The sequence below is a fragment of the Hemibagrus wyckioides genome, linkage group LG06, assembly GCF_019097595.1.
Source record: "Hemibagrus wyckioides isolate EC202008001 linkage group LG06, SWU_Hwy_1.0, whole genome shotgun sequence".
In the NCBI taxonomy this organism is placed as follows: Eukaryota; Metazoa; Chordata; class Actinopteri; order Siluriformes; family Bagridae; genus Hemibagrus; species Hemibagrus wyckioides.
In genome coordinates, this window is record NC_080715.1 from 11,431,399 (window position 1) to 11,448,741 (window position 17,343).

The window sequence follows — 17,343 nt, forward strand, 5'->3', positions numbered from 1 at the left end:
TCTGGTTTCAGAGAGCATATCATGGTGGAGAGCCGAATGGGCCTAAGCACACCATCTGATGGAGTGGGAGACTCTGGTTTCCGCTCATTGCCCACCCAGAGCACGTCACACACTCCAGCTGCCTCCTATCCTTCTTATCAAACACCTGGCAGCTATTTAGGCAGCTTTATAACTCCTGATCTTAATTCCTCCCCACCAGAGCATGTTCAGCTGACCACCATTGGTAGCCAACCCATGCATAGCAGCCCTGGCACACATCATCACACCATATCCACTGACACATCACCCATTCCTGCCCTCCAACAAATACTGCCAAATCATGAAGGTCCCATTCTCAGCCATCAGCCTTCTCCAGCTAATGGCTATCAGCCTGGAGGCTCTGGCAGTGTAATGCTTCCACGGCATGGCATGATTTCACAGGCAACACAAAGTAGCCCGATACTGAGTAGACAGATGCCCATTAGCCAGGGCACACAGAGCAGCCCCATCCTGAACAGGCAAGGTTTCCAAAGTGGGTACCAGCCATCACAAACCCAGCCCATGATTCAGCCCAACCAAAGTAGCCCAGTGATGAACAGACAGATGCCTGTAAGCCAAGGCACACAGAGCAGTCCCACTCTGAACAGACAAGGTCTTCAAAGCCCCTCAGTTGGGTATCAGCCTTCCCTCACCCAGTCTGTCATCCAGCCCAGCCAGATCAGTCCTGTGTTAAGTAGGCAGACATCACTTACTCATCCTGGCCAGAGCAGCCCTATCCTGGGACGCCACCCCTCTGTGACTCAGGTGTCCCATGGAAGCCCCAGCCTGGATAGGCACCCAATGCACAGTGGGTACACCACTCCAGATGAGAGACATGGTGCCCTATCACGTCAGAGCAGCTCATCAGGCTACCATCCACCCTCCACCCCATCCTTCCCTGTCTCACCTGCTTCCTTCTCTGATAACTTCAGGCAGCCACAGCTGCCAGAGAAAAGGCGCATGTCAAGTGGCGAGCGCCCAAATGGTGTACTCTCCTACAACACCCTCAATGGGAAGGTGTCACCACCCATGTCTAGTGGAGGGAGCACTCCAAGTGTGCATTTCTTTCATACACTTCCAGATTTCTCCAAACTCAACATGTGTGGTAAGGAGAGTCTATTAATTAGTTCTTGTCATTGTTTATTTAAAGACACTTCAACAACTGTACATAAAAGAAAATACATGCATGAGTTTATCTGTAGAAACCCCAGGGCATATTTTATTTTTCAGTAATTTGTGTATCTAGCTGAGTTGGCTTTTTTCTATATAGTGTTTTATACAAAATATTTATCATTAAGACTTAATATAATCTCTAGCTGTTTAATAGTTCAAGTTTCCAAGTTAATTAAAATGCCACTGCATGACACACAGGTACATGAATTAAGATGTTTGGTACATTTAAATGAGACACCTAGCCAAAACTAGGGAGTCTGTTATATATCAGTTTAAACAAAACAGACAACACAAAGCAATACAATTCAAATAAGTATATACTGTATATCACATTATTAAAATCCTTTGACGAAAGGGACAACTGAGGTTATTACTGGTTGGTTTTTTGACCCAATGGTTGTAAAACTTGCCTATTGTTCTGTAAGGAGTTGCAGCAGTTCAGTTGAAGTATAAGAGCATAGAAATTATGTCATTGGTCTGTATAGAGGATATTCTTTATTAAATTAGTGAAAAATGAATGCAAATAATATGATACCATTGCATTATCCTGTGCATGTTTGTGTGTGTTTGACTGTATGATTATTTCCAACTTTTTTCCTTAATTTGTTTAAGCATGAATATTTTTGACAAGTTTGCCTGATCTTTTGCATCTCCTATTTTATAGATGGAAGTCCAGAGACCAGGCTGAATGTAAAGTTTGTCCAAGACACTACCAAGTTTTGGTATAAACCAGACATCTCCAGAGAGCAAGGTAAGGTCTTGGCATGTGTATTTTTTGCGTGTCTGATCTATGTTTTGATTTAGACATGAGACATGTACCCCATTTAAACAATTCTTCTGTCCTCAGTGGCCATGATTTATATGCCCATTATGAGGTCAGTTCCTGTGGACCATTGTATCTGCTTTTTTTCTGTTGGAAAAAACTTTTATTGGATTTAGTGAAGATGACAATATGCACAAGAGCATACACTAAGCCATATGTACTTGGCTACACTTTGTGAGCATCTGCTGCACTGTCAATTTTAGAACATATATGCATATGCAATATGTAGCTCCAAATCAAATCTCACAAATATGATGATTAATGAGGAATGGGCTTTGTTTCTAGTTGTATAAGTCTGCAAGGGACTTGAATAAAATTAGAAAGCTGAATGAAATTAAAACAGTCCCATCTCTTGTTCTTGGTCCTTTTTCCAGCTATTAATATTTTGAAGGAGAGGGAGCCAGGGGCCTTCATCATCCGAGACAGCCACTCCTTCAGGGGTGCCTATGGTCTGGCCATGAAAGTGGCCTCCCCACCTCCTACAGTGCAACCACCTAAAAAAGGTATTAACAGATCAACAACTATAGCAAGCAATGGAAACTATTTGACAATCTGCCCTTAGGCCAGACAATTCACTTACCTTCTATCAACACACTCTTAATAAAATTGAGATTGTGATACTGCTTCTAGGGGGTCTTTGGGAGCTTCTCCATTAATTCATGTGTCTAAAATGATTCTTGCGAGATATTATCATTGCCTTCAACCCATAATTTAGCTCTCAGCATTTGATTAACAGCTCCTGTCCACACACACTTAAATATAATGCAGCATTGGATTAGGATTGAAACTGAAGATAGCTTTCAACACAGCTTCTCTTTCAGCACAGCTGCTCTGAAGTTCATGCCTGCCTGATGTTCAGAGAGAATTAGTAGACACCCTCAAGGTTATTGTTGTAAGCTTGAGCCTAGATAACGCTTCTCCTGCTAGACATGTTCCTACAGAGGAGGAAAAAAATCTTTAATTTTTAAAATTAGTAATATTTTTTTTATTTTTGCCATGTTGTTACTTGGGTCATATATCTTGCACAATACTTCACTAGTATCTCAGGCATGTTTATACAGTCTCTCTGTAGGAATATGATAAATATGACCTGATAAATACTGTATGACAACTTTAATGTGTTATTATTTATTTTTAATTTAAAATTTGCTGCATTATCCATGAAACATTCTTAAATCTTGAATCTTAGGATGCGGTAAGTGCTGTAACAAATGTCGAGAAGCTTGAAATGGTTAACATTTTGGGTTTTCGATTTTAAAAAAGACAACCGCATCCCAAAAACTCTTTGATTTGCTGTTCGTGCTGCACCACATCTGATATAAACAAGTTCTAATGAGTGCTTGTTAGCTAAACACGTTGTTTAAATGTCAAGTTATTCAGGAATGAAAGCTTCCCTGGTTTCTGTCATTTCTGAGACGTTATTGAGGAATTTTTAGGCTTTTGTAGTTGAAACGGGGCCAAAGTTGATAGACCTTGGTTTCCTGATGGGGTTCTTTTTTTGTAAATAATCAGAACTAGCTGCTGATATACCCTAACTGATATCAGTTATTTAAATACTGCAGTTAGTTTAGTAATTAATTCAATTTGTTAACAATAATTATATTGGTGTTCCAGGTGACATCACCAACGAGCTCGTGCGCCACTTCCTGATTGAGACAAGTCCAAAAGGCGTGAAGCTGAAGGGATGCCCCAATGAGCCCTACTTTGGTCAGTCTTTATCAGTCTTTATATTACTATGCATGTTGATTTACAATATAACCACATCATAACAAATATAAGTTTTTGTGGCTATTTTGTTGTTGTAATGTGTAAAACTTTAAACTCAAACTAATATCCAGATTCATGAGGCTCAATGCTCTGTCAAGACTTCTATCTATAGCACCATAATCACTTTAAATTCCATAATGTCGTTCAAAGGGCTTGTCTTTAATTTAGTCTGGTTGCTGCATTGTGACATGATCTCGGCACAGTGAAAACTGAGTTGCTTTTTTGCACTACGTAGTGCCTCACTTGATCTACAATAACAATAACATGGGCTGGGCTGCTTATGTAAGCTCTGAAATATCCTGTTAGGTGAGGCATTACATAACATACAGCACAAAACAGACATTACATAAGTGTATTTTGATTATGAGTAAGAGAGAGGAAAAAACGTGAGACGTGTGAGGTTAAAAGCAGGTGTGGGTGAAGCCTGGCAGTGCCATTAGATATATAGCTGTCTGCACTTTTCTCCTCCTCCCTTGGTCTAGGTCTAAGTTGAGGCTCTGCCAAGTATCACACATGCTGAGGCAGGCCATGTCCCAAATACACATTTAGAAAGGAGGCCCAGACAAGGTAGCCTCTTTCATGGGAATGTTATCGATCTCTTTTTTTTTCCCCAGACAATTTATAAGATGATAATAACATTTATATGGAAAATTAATGGGTTTTTAAATACTACTCGGGCATTTCTCACGTACTGTATAACACAGCAAAATCCCCTCATGGTGAATCAACACCTGCAGTGTTTATACAAGCCTAGCTGGATTATCTGAGTTGATTCAACAGTGGAATTTTTTTTGTGTGTTTATTACCATCATAGCTTATACACAGTTTACCTGAGGAATAAAACCTGTTTTGTCTGTAGTTATCTGCTAGTTGGAGTTGCTTTTCCCAAAGAATAATTTGAAATCTTTAGGCAGAATGGGTTTTACAAAACAGATTTACAAAATATTCTCTGATGCTGATTTTCTTCATGTTAATGAATCCCTGTGAACAATGGTCTGGTCAAAATCCTCCCAAATTTCCTCATGTGTTTTTTCATTGGTCCTGACTGAATGGCTAGACTGGTTGCTTTTTTTCAATTCATGAATAGGATACAACCAAGATTCATAAAACTGAAACTATAAAGTTTGTAGTGATTTAAACCCGCCAGCATCAACTGTGTATTAAATTGCATAACTAATTATTTAGTTTCAAGGTTTGAGCTTCCTATTAGTGAGTTAGTTCTTTTAAGTACTTTTACATAGTCCTAGGAGATCATGCAGGGTTTTTCCAAACTCAGTAGAAATATCATATTTCTTGTGTAAACGATCCTGCAAATGGTTTACAAATAAATCAACTGGTATCTTGCTTGATATATGAGATCCAATGTTAGTGAAAGGTTTGACACTGAGGTCTTTCCACCCATGTGCCAATGCTGTCATTCCAGCTTGTTAGTAGGAAAGCTACTTAGGCTGGATTCACTGTTTACATGATGTATTACATGGCAGCGGTTCAAAATATAACCCAGTTATGGAGTTCGTCATGTAAAGCATGTCCATCTCTGATTTCTGTTCTCGTAAATATAATTCCATGTTTGTATCTGTCTTCATACAGGCTGCCTATCTGCATTAGTGTACCAGCACTCCATTACTCCACTGGCCCTACCTTGCAAACTGGTTATACCCACAAAAGGTAAGAGTTTGTGTTATGTGCTCATGTCTGTATGTGTTTGTGTGTTTAAAATGATCTCAGACTTGCTGATCGCCTCCGTCAGAGTGATGTATTCCTTTTGTGCTGGTGTAAACACCTCCTGAGGTGAATGTAGAGCCATTGCAGCTGGTTCTCTCCATCTGCCAACTTCGACATGCCATGCAGGTGTGAGAGGAAAGTAGGGCTAGAGGCTACAAGGTACCCAACTCTACCCTCTCAAACAGTGTGAGAACTCAACAAAGTGTGAATACCCTGCAGGGTAGTGAGACATCATAGCTCATATCTGACAACAAGTACTTAATTTCCTTCCATTTCTAGCTGAGTATCCACAGTGGCATATTGTTGACAGACTTATGTACAGTTTAATGGCATTTGGCAGATGCCCTATACAGAGCAACTTACAATTATCTCATTTATGCAGTGGAGCAGATGAGGGTTGAGGGCCTTGCACAAGGGCCCAGCAGTGGCAGCTTGGTTATCCATGGTATTTGAACTCACAACATTCTGAGCAGTAGTCCTTATGCCTTAACCACTGAGCTAACACTTCTTTATTGTAACTTGCACTGGATTGATATAGAAGAACATTTGGCCCCTATATTAACACTGCTTACTGCCTATTACAGAGTTTAACATATTCTTTTCACAACCATGTCAGTTTCCTCTGAGTTTCCTCCCACTTCCCACAACATGTCAGCTGTTGGATAGCTGGTCTGTATTACTACTAGGTGTGAATGAGTGTACAGGACATCCCATCCCCAGTGTATTCTCACTTTGCACCATTTTTTCCAGGGATAGGCTTTGGAGGATTTTATAACAGCAAAATATGACTTAATCTGGGATGGGATGTTCAATAAGCACATATGTGCAAGGGAAAAATGATGCATCTTTCCTTGATGTTCAGAAAGTATTTTAAAGCCTTTGTTTCAGTAATTCTAGATCTGTAATTATTATTCACATATTTCATGGTAGATAAAACCTACCTGGATGTTAGTTTGTAGGAAACCTGGATCTCAGTTTGTAGATGAAGCTGATTTTATTGCTACATTAAGGTTTTGTCAAAACACACAGGAAAAGGAAAGTGTTTATACACCAGTTCATATGTATAGTATCTCTATGCAGTATTTCCTTTAAAATAATCCTTTAGAAAAATTAAGTAAAGTATAATTGATTGACCACCTCATGATAGCTAGCATGCTAACATTGTCACAATTTGTCCAAACATTTTTACTTTGTATCATTATTCATTTTGATGTATTTGTGTATCTTTCCTCTTTATATATATTTGTGCTCAGAGGTTTGCATACCTTGGGAGAATTTGCAAGCGCTGTACCATTTTTTAAAGAAAACATGAGTGAGAAGGCAAAAAATTTTTTCATTTCTTATAGGATTTAATCCACATGTAAGGCATAACAGAATGCAATCATCAAACAAAAGATGACAAAGAAAATGAGGAAATAATCCCTGGTCAAAAGTTTGCCATACCTTCTTAATAGTTCTTAATATCGTTTATGGCCCCCTTTAGCATCACTGATGGCATGGAGTCTTATGTAATAATTGTACATGAGTTCAGGACATAATTCTCTCAGGTAGTATAGCTGCCCATTCTTTTTGGAAAAATGCCCCTAGTTCCTATAAATCTTTTGGTTGTCTTGCAGAAAACTGCACGTTTGAGATCTCCCCAAATTGGCTCAACGATATTGAGGTCAGGAGACTGTGATGGACATTCCAGAACCCTTCACCTTTATTTGCTGTAGCCATTGGACAGTCAACTTGACCTAGCGCTTTGGATCATTGTCATGTTGGAACATCCAAGAACATTCCCTGCGCAGCTTTTGTGCTGTAGAATGCAAATTGTCTGCCAGTATTTTCTGATAACATGCTGAATTTATCTTGCCATCACTTTTGACTTTCCTGTGCCACTGGAGCTCACATAGCCCCAAAACATAAGAGATCCACCACCATGCCTTACAATGGGGATGGTGTACTTTTCACCGTGGGCCTTGTTGACTCTCAAAACATAGCGTTTATGGTTGTGACTATAAAATTTAATTTTGGTCTCATCAAAAGCGGGCCCTTTTGCGGCATGGGCACAGTAACGGCTTTCTCCTGGCAACTCGACCATGCAGGTCATTTGTGTTCAAGTACTTCCTTATTGTGCTTCTTGAAACAATAACACCACTTTTTTTTTGCCAGAGCAGTCTGTAGTTTTTCTTTGCTTCCCAAACAATTCCTCTGGCAGTAGTGGGTGAAATCTTTCTTGGTCTACCTGACCGTGGCTTAGTATCAACAGAAACTCTTATTTTTTCACCTCTTTATCAGAGTTTGAACAGGACTGATTGACAAGTCAGTGTTTTTAAGTGTTGAGATATCTTTTTATATCCTTTTCCTGCTTTATAAAGTTCAACTACCTTATTACGCAGGTCCATTGGCAGCTCTTTTGTCTTCCCCATGGTGCAGTATCCAGCCAAGTCAGTGCATCACCTCATGAGCTGAGAAACACACTGACTAGTTATGCATAGACACTAATTACAATTACAATGAAAACTAATGAAACTTCACTTTAATAGCCATTTAAACCTCTGTGTGTCAACCTGTGAGCTTATAATGTGGCCAAACATTCAAGGATATATAAACTTTTGATCAAGGTTGTTTGGGTGATTTCAGTTATCGTTAGGTTTTGAAAAGGAGTCAAACAACTATGTGATAATTAATGACTTCATGTGACCACTATCCTTAAATAAGAAAAAAAATCTTTTGCAACATCAGTCATATTTTCCAAATAAATTGCAATGTTTAACAATTTCTTTCAGGGTATGCAAACTTTTGAGCACAACTGTACCTATTTAAAAAATATAATCCTGTTGTGGTTATACTTGTCAGCCCCATCATCTGGGTTTTGACAAAAAAAGGTCAGACCAAGGATAAGAAAACAAAATAGGATTGTACGTACTCTGTTTAGCTGTTCTGTTCTGCAGTGACCCAGCATCAGCTTTCTCTGATTAGTAGAGAAAATACACATTTCTGTCTATTGTTTTGTAGTTCTTGCATGCAAGGCAAAGACTTACTGTGAGTTCTTTTATGGTGTGTTTTGTAGACCCAAATGAGGAGATAACAGAGGTTGCCACTCCAGTAAACCCAGCTACAGAATTGCTCAAACAGGGTGCAGGTAAAGCAAGATTTTATTTGCCACTACGTTTGCCAGCTGTATAAAGGGAACACAATTTTCCATACATTTGCTTCTGTTTATTTTCTCATTCTTTCTAACAAGATCCCAAAACATGACAGTTTATTTTATGCTCAGTGGCCCTTATTCATCAAAGTTGCAAAGAAACAAGCATAGATTTGAGCACATACGATACGATGTACAAGCCAAATGTGTCTAATTCATGATATCAAAACATATGAGAATAATTAATGAATTAACTTTATCTGCATGGATACAATCTCCTATTTACATGTTATATGCATATGACACAACACATATTATTCCCATATACATTACATTAGACGAAACACACACTGATCCTTGCTAATAGTGTGAAAATAAATTAAAAAAATCCACAATAAGGCGTCAAGAAAAATGTATACCAAGAAAAAATTCATTTCAGTAACGTTACGTAATAGGTGCATTTCAAGATCACTACAAGAGAAGTCAGTGGAAGCACATTACAGGTTCATATTTGGTTAGTTTTAGAACTCAAATAGTTTAGAAGTGTATTCACATGCACATATTACTGAACTGAGGGACTAAGGAGCTGCACACCTCTAATTATCCACTTGGACTTTAAACCCCATTAGCTATATTTCAGTTCACATTTCCCACATGCTTCCTTATCATGATTATCAATCATTACCAACATTATTTGGCATTTTTATTGTTACTTTATTTACTATACTCGCTATACTTGGTATTGGTATTGACCAAATATTTTTGAGGTTACAAAGATGGTACAGACAAATGTGATGCGATGTTTATACACATCTCTGACAAGATCCAAGATTCAAGAAGCTTTATTGTCATTTCAACCACATATAGCTGACGCAGTACATAGTGAAATGAAACAACGTTTTCATGACTAGAGAAAATGACATTGGAATTTGTGTCTGCTAGTTTTATGGTCAAAATTGTACTGTACACAACTTTGATGAATAAGGTTCATTATGATGGCGAAATTAATGATTCATGTAACAACAACAGTGGTGATGAACCACCATGAAAAGGCTAATTCTATGGATAACTTAATTCATATCCATAAAAGAAGACCGGAATGCTATACTGTATGAAAGAACACTCAGCCTAAAAAAATAAAAATAAAAAATTAGCCACACTTTATGGTAGAAGTTATATCTTGATATACTCAAGTGATATACTTATATCACTCCTGAACCGGCTGTTCTCGTTCATTCTGTTGTCACTCCTGTGTGACTATAGGGCAGAAGAGTCCTGTTGATTCCCATGGTAAACCCAATCACACTTTCTTTTTTTCCCTCTATTCCTTTCTGACTGATGCATCCCAGAGTCTCTCTTGTGTCTTGAGACTGTGCATGAGAGAGTGTAACACAATGCCAGTGTCTGGATCAGTATCTCTACTATATTTGTTCTCTAAAACTCTACACATCTGTTGTTTATCCTACTCCAGCTATCTCCTATGATGGCTCTTCAGAAAGCCTATCTCTGCAACCCGATGCTAGACAGCATGCTTTGAGATGACTGATGAATTGCACGGCATGAATATCAAACTATACGTGAACAGTTCTCAAGTACACTAACAATGTGTTCCTGTTTTGAATTAAAAGATGAACGGAGTTAACAGCCTAGTCCAAAATGTATTACAGTCTACAGGAGTATGAAATACATATGACAATATTGATGCCATCACAGTTGTTAGAGTTTTGCTTGTATTACACTATCTGTACTGATTAAATTAGGAAATCTGCAATGTGTAACTGTTTTATCTGTCACTTTAATTCCCAGCATGCAATGTCCTCTACATAAATTCAGTGGATATGGAGTCTTTGACTGGACCGCAGGCCATTGCCAAGGCCATTTCAGAGACCATGGCATCCAACCCTGCACCCAGTGCCACTGTGGTCCACTTTAAGGTGTCATCACAAGGCATCACCTTAACAGACAACCAGAGAAAGTGAGCTCATATTTAATCAAATTGAATACCATTCACAAATGACAGGATAACTCAACCCTGAAATGAGTTCAATTAAAATTTGTTTAGATTGTGAATATTTGTGATGTGAATAACAATTCTGGTGTTGATCTGTTGGTTGGTGTTGTATTTTTGTAAAATTAGTGATTGTCTGCCAGTCTTGTATCATAGGAGGAAGAATAGGTTCAAAAACTCTCAAATATAATGTATAATGGTTGGGTTTCTCTTTTAGCTCCTTAAAAAAAGGGCAAGAGCTTTTTGTCTTTTTGTCTTATTTGCCATTTTCTTGTGACTTTCTATGAGAAATCCATTGTAAAAGTAGTGGAGAGCAAATGTTTGCCTCAGCTATAGCTTACATGTGCACTGAGTTGTGAAAGCTTAGATAGATGGTTAACAGTCTCTGTGATGGCAAACAGTGTTTGAATCCAAACAGTGTCCATATGAGGAGGTGAAGATGAAGCAAGGCTAAAACGCACCAGCACTACTATCGATGAATGGTTAAATGGCATTTTGGGTAATGTAGGAAACCATTTAAAGACCAGAAAATAGACCAACATGCCATTGATAGATGCTTAAAATAAAAAAGGAAGCTCAGAATTTCATTGCAAATTAAATCTTAGACCATTACCAATAAAGATCATATTAAAGATTAATATGCCTGTCATTCAGGGTGGACTTTTCCATGAATATAATAAATGGATTCATGTGAAATATATACTCTTGTGAAATATATACTGTAGAACAATGTGATGCTGTCTGTATTTTATGATTCTGCTTTACATTTGATGTTACCCGTTCTAACCATAGCATGTTTACCTACAGACTTTTCTTCCGACGTCACTACCCCATCAACACGGTTACGTTCTGTGACCTTGATCCCCAAGAGAGGAAGTATGTGCCCTTCATAACCTTTAACTGCACACACCATTACAGACACAAGCCAACTTTCTAGTTTCTTCCGATGCTCCACTGTAGCCCTGTAATCTTTGTTATATTACAGCTGTTCATACAGATGACATGGAGCTTTTAAAAATGATTGTGGCATGATCTCATCTGCTTTAATGTCTCTCTAGGTGGAATAAACCAGAAGGTGGCACTGCAAAGTAAGTTCCACTGGATATTCATTATGACTTTTTGAGAATGTTTTTCTGGACTGTGTGCCAGCATAATCCATTTTGACTATTTATGCGATATAAGTTCTCCTCAGGCTGTGGAAATCATTCACTTAAATGAACTGGGCATTCAGATTGATGTGTTTTCATTTTCATGAGCTGTTACCATAGCGAGTCATCTCGCTATACTGAAACACACCAAAACTAAAAGCATACACTGAGCTACTGAGACAAACGTGCCCTTCCTTCCTTCCTCCCTCCCTCCCTCGCATTGGAGCATATGCATGCTATTGAGGTTTTTTCGGCCTTGTCATAAAGTGCCAGAACATTGATGTACTGAGGGAGCTCAGGCATGAAGAACATTACTACATTGGGCAAGGGATAAAAGCACATGATGTCAGGGATGCCAGTTTAACTGGTGGATGATGTGTAATTTAAAGGTCAGAGAGAGACGATCTAATCAATAAAACCTGAGTATGATATACAAATTATAGGATCAGTAGAAACATGCAGATTGTAGGACATAGCAAAGCATTTAGATATATTTCTGCTAAATTGGTATGAACATTATCCTTATTCTGATCGCAGCAAGACATGTAGTAAATGATATGGCCACCCTATAGCTAAGAATATTCTCTGCTGTAACATCTGCTAAAACCATAAACAGTTTAATAATTAGCTGATGAGTTATACCATATAAACCACCAGAGTTGCATTGTGTTAGAGCACTCCAGGATTTAACAGCCAAGCTTCAGAGAACCACTTGAAAGCTGTCTTTTCTTGTAAAGTTTTCACTTACACATGGCAGAGCATTCACTAAAGTGTTTACTAAGTGTTATAATTTCTATTGTGTGAACAGATGAGAATCTGGTTATGAGCAACTGAAACATAACAGTTAGTTATGTTGAACGAATTAAATTAACCGCAACTATGTATACAAAAGTCTAAATTTACTACTAGAATTTTTTAAATCAGTACCCATCCTCTTCTCTTGAATGAAATGAATGACTTTTTACAATATTCCCAAACATCCGTATAAACATTCCTCTGATGCCAAAGCAATTTGCCACTGTTTGAGTTACATTTGCTGTTGTGGAACATCTACAGGACAACCGTGTTCTTCTTATCACTTACTTTATATATTTAATAATAAATGTGTGTTGAAAGCCTTGTTAAAGGTAGTGTGTTGAAGGAGCAGGTCATAGACTGTTTTCTCTTCTTCTATTTCAGGTTTTTTGGTTTTGTGGCCAGGAAGCAGGGAAGCACAACAGATAACGTCAGTCACCTGTTTGCAGAATTGGACCCTGACCAACCAGCCACCGCCATCGTCAATTTTGTCTCCAAAGTGATGATTGGTTCCCAAAAGCGATAAGCTACTCTGGGATATTCTGCTTCCCCCCTGGAGGACTGATTTTTCCTGCATTTTCATTCTGATGTATTCAAATCTTTAATTTTGTGTGTGTGTGTGTGTGTGTGTATGGGTGTGTGTGTGTGTGCGAATGCTTGGGTGAATATTGGAGTGTAAGTTCAGGGGTCATTGTGAGATTGCATGTGTGTGCGCGTGTGTATCAGAAGGTGTATGTGGATGGAATAGGGAGTTGAGCTCAGATGGGGATAGAGGAAGTGCAGTGAAGAGGAGGGGTCATGTGGTGAGGAAAAGGAGAGAGGTGAAATTCATCTCTGTGCAGGGTTAACTTTAGGTAAGAGGGATGAATGTCATAGAGTTGCTTTTTTTTAATAAAAAAGGGAAAAGGAAAAAAAAAAAGGTTGATGAGACTGATATCAGGCTTTTGAATTACAATACCAAAGATGAGACAGCGGTCAGGATAAACATGTAATTATTCGGAGGACTTTTTGTTTGTAAAATAAGACTGCTTGATCAGAGAATATTACGTTCCTGTCTATACATAAATATCAATATTCTTTTGCTTTCTGTGAAAATGACATCTGTATTCTCTTGTTAGAAATCCAAAATACTGAGCATGTTATCCCTTATGTCCAGGCATCACTGGCCGCATGGAGCACGTTGGATTAGGAACGGCTTTACATGTACATGGAAGAACAAACATTTCACTAGCAAAAAAAATATGGGCCAGATTCCACTTTTCACTCATTTCTGATATCGGTCTCTTAAGGTTGTATTTCTTTTCGTCTTCAGCAGTGTAGAACAATCCAGTCTTTAAGATTATAACATCAGTCTATTCACGTTTGTCTGTAGATGTTGTGCTCACCAGTGTCCTCTCTCTCTCTCTTAACTCTCTTTCTCTCTATCTGTCAGTGCTCGCTTCTGTTGTTTTCTGGTCACACTCATCGACTCTTCCTAATGTGAGCGCTGGTCTGTTTTCCACTGCTATACTGACTTCAAGTCAGATCTAAGCAGTCACCTGGTGACCTGGTAGTGCACCTGGGGCAAATTTGGATTTATTAGTGCATAAAGTATCCATAGGCCGTAGAACTTACTCAGAACTCACACACACACACAAACACACATACGCATTTACATGCACACACCCCAAAGTAAGCTAAATGTATCTTAAAAAAAAAAAAAAAAAGTATGTCTAAAAGTGACTTAAAGGAATATTTATTATTTTGCTACATTGACCTATGTTAACTCATACTTGCATATATTGTATAGTCTACACAAAGATTACAAAAAAAAGAAAAGAAAAGAAAATGAAATAATGAAAAAAAAAACAACTATTTTGGCTAAGATATCAAAATCAGGCGGTTTTGAGACATATTTAGTTATGTATGATATAAAGTGTATGTATTTGAAAACTTGTTGTGTTGGGGCTATTTTTTTCACTGCCTTGATTTCTTTTATTTTAGGCTTTTATTTAGGAGCTGACACTGTTTTTGTAGAGGGGAGAAGGATGTACACGTTGTGCTGAGAAGCTGAGATTGTACGCTTTTATTCATGCTTCACATATAAATTGAAATTTTACACAAAGTGCAGGTGTTTTCCAGCATATACTGAGAGTTCACTTGCTCTGCTAACACATCCTCCACCTAAAATATATTTCCTTTCCCCTATCCTTCAAACGATCCAATAAAGAAATGAGCATAAATCTTTTCCCTTACCGAGAAATGTCTACAGTGCCATCATGAGGCATAGTTAGGTGTTGCATCTTCTCTCATTTCCTCACATTTCAGAGCCTCCTAATTATTTGGGGAATTACTGCAGTGTTTTAACTGTAATTTAAAAAAGAAAAAGAAAAAAAATATCTTAAGCAAACGGGTGTTTTCTTGTTTCTTATGCCAACCTTCCCATGAGAATCCTACCATTTCCATTATTACAGAGGTGTTTAAAGCAAAAAAAAAAAAAAAAAAAATTTTCTTTGAGTGTGTAAATATTTTATTTTGCCAAAGATTTTATCTCACTTTTGTATGCCTTTTGTGTTTGAGTATTGATCACACTCCAGTTGACTGATGTGCCGAAGTGTGGCTCGTTGTTTTTGGTGAGGAAGAGCTTCCACTCAGTACAGAGACTGGCTTTAGCATGAAAATGCATTTGGCTGCTCAGACCATATTCCTTTAGCCTTAAGAACTACTCCAGTAATAATGCAAAGCACTTAACATTCACAAGCTGGTAGAAGAGCAACAAGAAAACTATTAAATGTGTTGTAGAGATCTTCGAAAGTCTTCCTTCAGCATTCAGACAGTATGAATAGTAAAGTGCACATTAGAAATCATATGCTTGTATGCATTGCTTGCCTTATTACACATTTCACTTGACCAGTAGGCGTAGAACTGTTCACTTACTATTTATTGTGTAGCTGACAATATGTTTCAAGATTTTGATCGTAAAACCATAAAAAAAAACTCCCTTTCCCATATTTCTGTGTTTAAGTCAGCAGTGTTGCTTCTCTCTGTGTGCCCGGTTATTATAGCTCTTGGCCTAGAATGTGTGAATGTGCTACTATTGCTGTACAGAACCATGTGTTATTTGCATTATATTGTATGGCTTAATTGTTTTTGCAAGACAAAAAATACATATTAAAAAGCAACCTAACTCAGATACATTAAAGTACACTGTTACTTGGAAACTTTGTGTTTCTTGTGTGTGTATAATGTCACGTTTAGGTACATATCAATTTATGTTTTCATGTTTGTTAATTTATTATTATTATTATTATTATTATTATTATTATTATTATTATTATTGTTACAATTATTATTATTATTATTATTGTTACAATTATTATTGTTACAATTATTATTATTATTATTATAGATTAGATTTATTAGATCTGAACTTACTACCCAAATCAGTCTTAAAGCCAATTTTTTTATGTTATCTAAAGTAATTAATTCTGGGCACATAGCTTGGTAGCCTATTTTTCATAGTTAACTGGCAAATGGTGGCAAGTTTTTGGCCTCCAAAACTCAAGCAAAATTACATTTTGCCTTTTCCAGGTTTCTTTTTTGCTCTGAGGAGAGATATTGAATAAATAATGGAACTAAGGATGAAATTTTTAGCTTAAAGAGAATGCTAACAGAGAAGCCTAAATACGTATCACGTTTACATTAGTGAGGATCTGTGAGGAATGAATGTAAGTAACATACAACAAAATACACATATCCATTTACACCAATTACGACTTGATATTTACTTCCCTGTCATTTTTACTTGATGGACAGCTTTTCACTGTCTTATCAGTTCTTTTACTGCTCTGAATATACACAAATTTCCAGGATTTCAAAATTTTGCTGTGGACACTTCTCACATCACCTCAAATAAATCATCAAGTCAGTCAGGTTTTGGTAGTGATACACAAATAACAACTGTTTTTCCATGGCATGGAATACACTTCAAGGATAGCTTAATTTCGTTTTATTTAGAAATTGCACACACATATATTTGCCTGCCTTAGTTCTCACCTCCAACAGCCCAGACAAGGGTCAATTAAAATAATAATGTGTTACTGTGTGTGTACAAAGTGCCCTGCAATGGACTACATAAATTGCATCCCCACATCCAGTATTCCTGGGACAGAATCCACCACAAACCTGGCCGGGATAAAGTTTACTTCTCATAAATCACTGAAAAAAGCTGAAGCTTAAGATACTATTTTGGTCGGAGTTTTAGTAGCCAGTAGACCCAATATTGCTTAATTTACCTTTTGTTGCTTACTACTGACTACTTATCATTGGCTAGGCTTTCTTGATTTATATATTCGGGGTGGGGGTCTTTTAAATGATTTTTGGTTATATAGGGCATATTGATCCTTTCAAACTAGTCAGGCTATTGGAAACAATTCTCTTTTGGTTCCTTTTTATGTAGACTGAAGACATTTGGGTCTGATGTCAAAAGATAAATATGTTTAGAGTTTAGAATGTCAGATTTTATTATATAAATACTTATAGTACTTATAATATAAATACTTATATTTATATGTAGATGTTTTAAATTACATGGTACATTTATATCATCCGATTTTCAGGCTTTTTTTTTTTTTTTTTTTAAATATTAGAACATCTGACTGCCAGATGTTGGATTTAGCTGTAAGTTTCACCTGTGAAGACTGCATTTGTTGTTAAAAACAATAAGCCAATTTGAAGATCAAAGAGCTGTCTATGGGAAAATTGCAAGCCATTTTGA

The 17,343-nt window shown here is 37.4% G+C and overlaps 1 protein-coding gene across 13 annotated transcripts in view; it reads left to right on the forward strand.

Moving 5' to 3' along the window:
- Nucleotides 1-15,787, forward strand: part of tns1b (tensin 1b) — a 233,015-nt gene extending 217,228 nt beyond the window's left edge. For 11 of the 13 annotated variants that reach the window (XM_058391898.1, XM_058391893.1, XM_058391900.1 and 8 more), the window contains 11 exons: nucleotides 12-1,123; nucleotides 1,856-1,942; nucleotides 2,389-2,517; nucleotides 3,629-3,721; nucleotides 5,372-5,449; nucleotides 8,562-8,633; nucleotides 9,900-9,926; nucleotides 10,443-10,611; nucleotides 11,452-11,520; nucleotides 11,703-11,732; nucleotides 12,972-15,787. In XM_058391898.1, coding sequence (XP_058247881.1) covers nucleotides 12-1,123; nucleotides 1,856-1,942; nucleotides 2,389-2,517; nucleotides 3,629-3,721; nucleotides 5,372-5,449; nucleotides 8,562-8,633; nucleotides 9,900-9,926; nucleotides 10,443-10,611; nucleotides 11,452-11,520; nucleotides 11,703-11,732; nucleotides 12,972-13,113 — 2,008 coding nt within the window. In that variant the 3' untranslated portion in view covers nucleotides 13,114-15,787. The remainder of the gene's footprint in view (nucleotides 1-11; nucleotides 1,124-1,855; nucleotides 1,943-2,388; nucleotides 2,518-3,628; nucleotides 3,722-5,371; nucleotides 5,450-8,561; nucleotides 8,634-9,899; nucleotides 9,927-10,442; nucleotides 10,612-11,451; nucleotides 11,521-11,702; nucleotides 11,733-12,971) is intronic. The other 2 variants (XM_058391897.1, XM_058391906.1) reach the window with 1 other exon arrangement.
- Nucleotides 15,788-17,343: the final 1,556 nt, after the last annotated feature.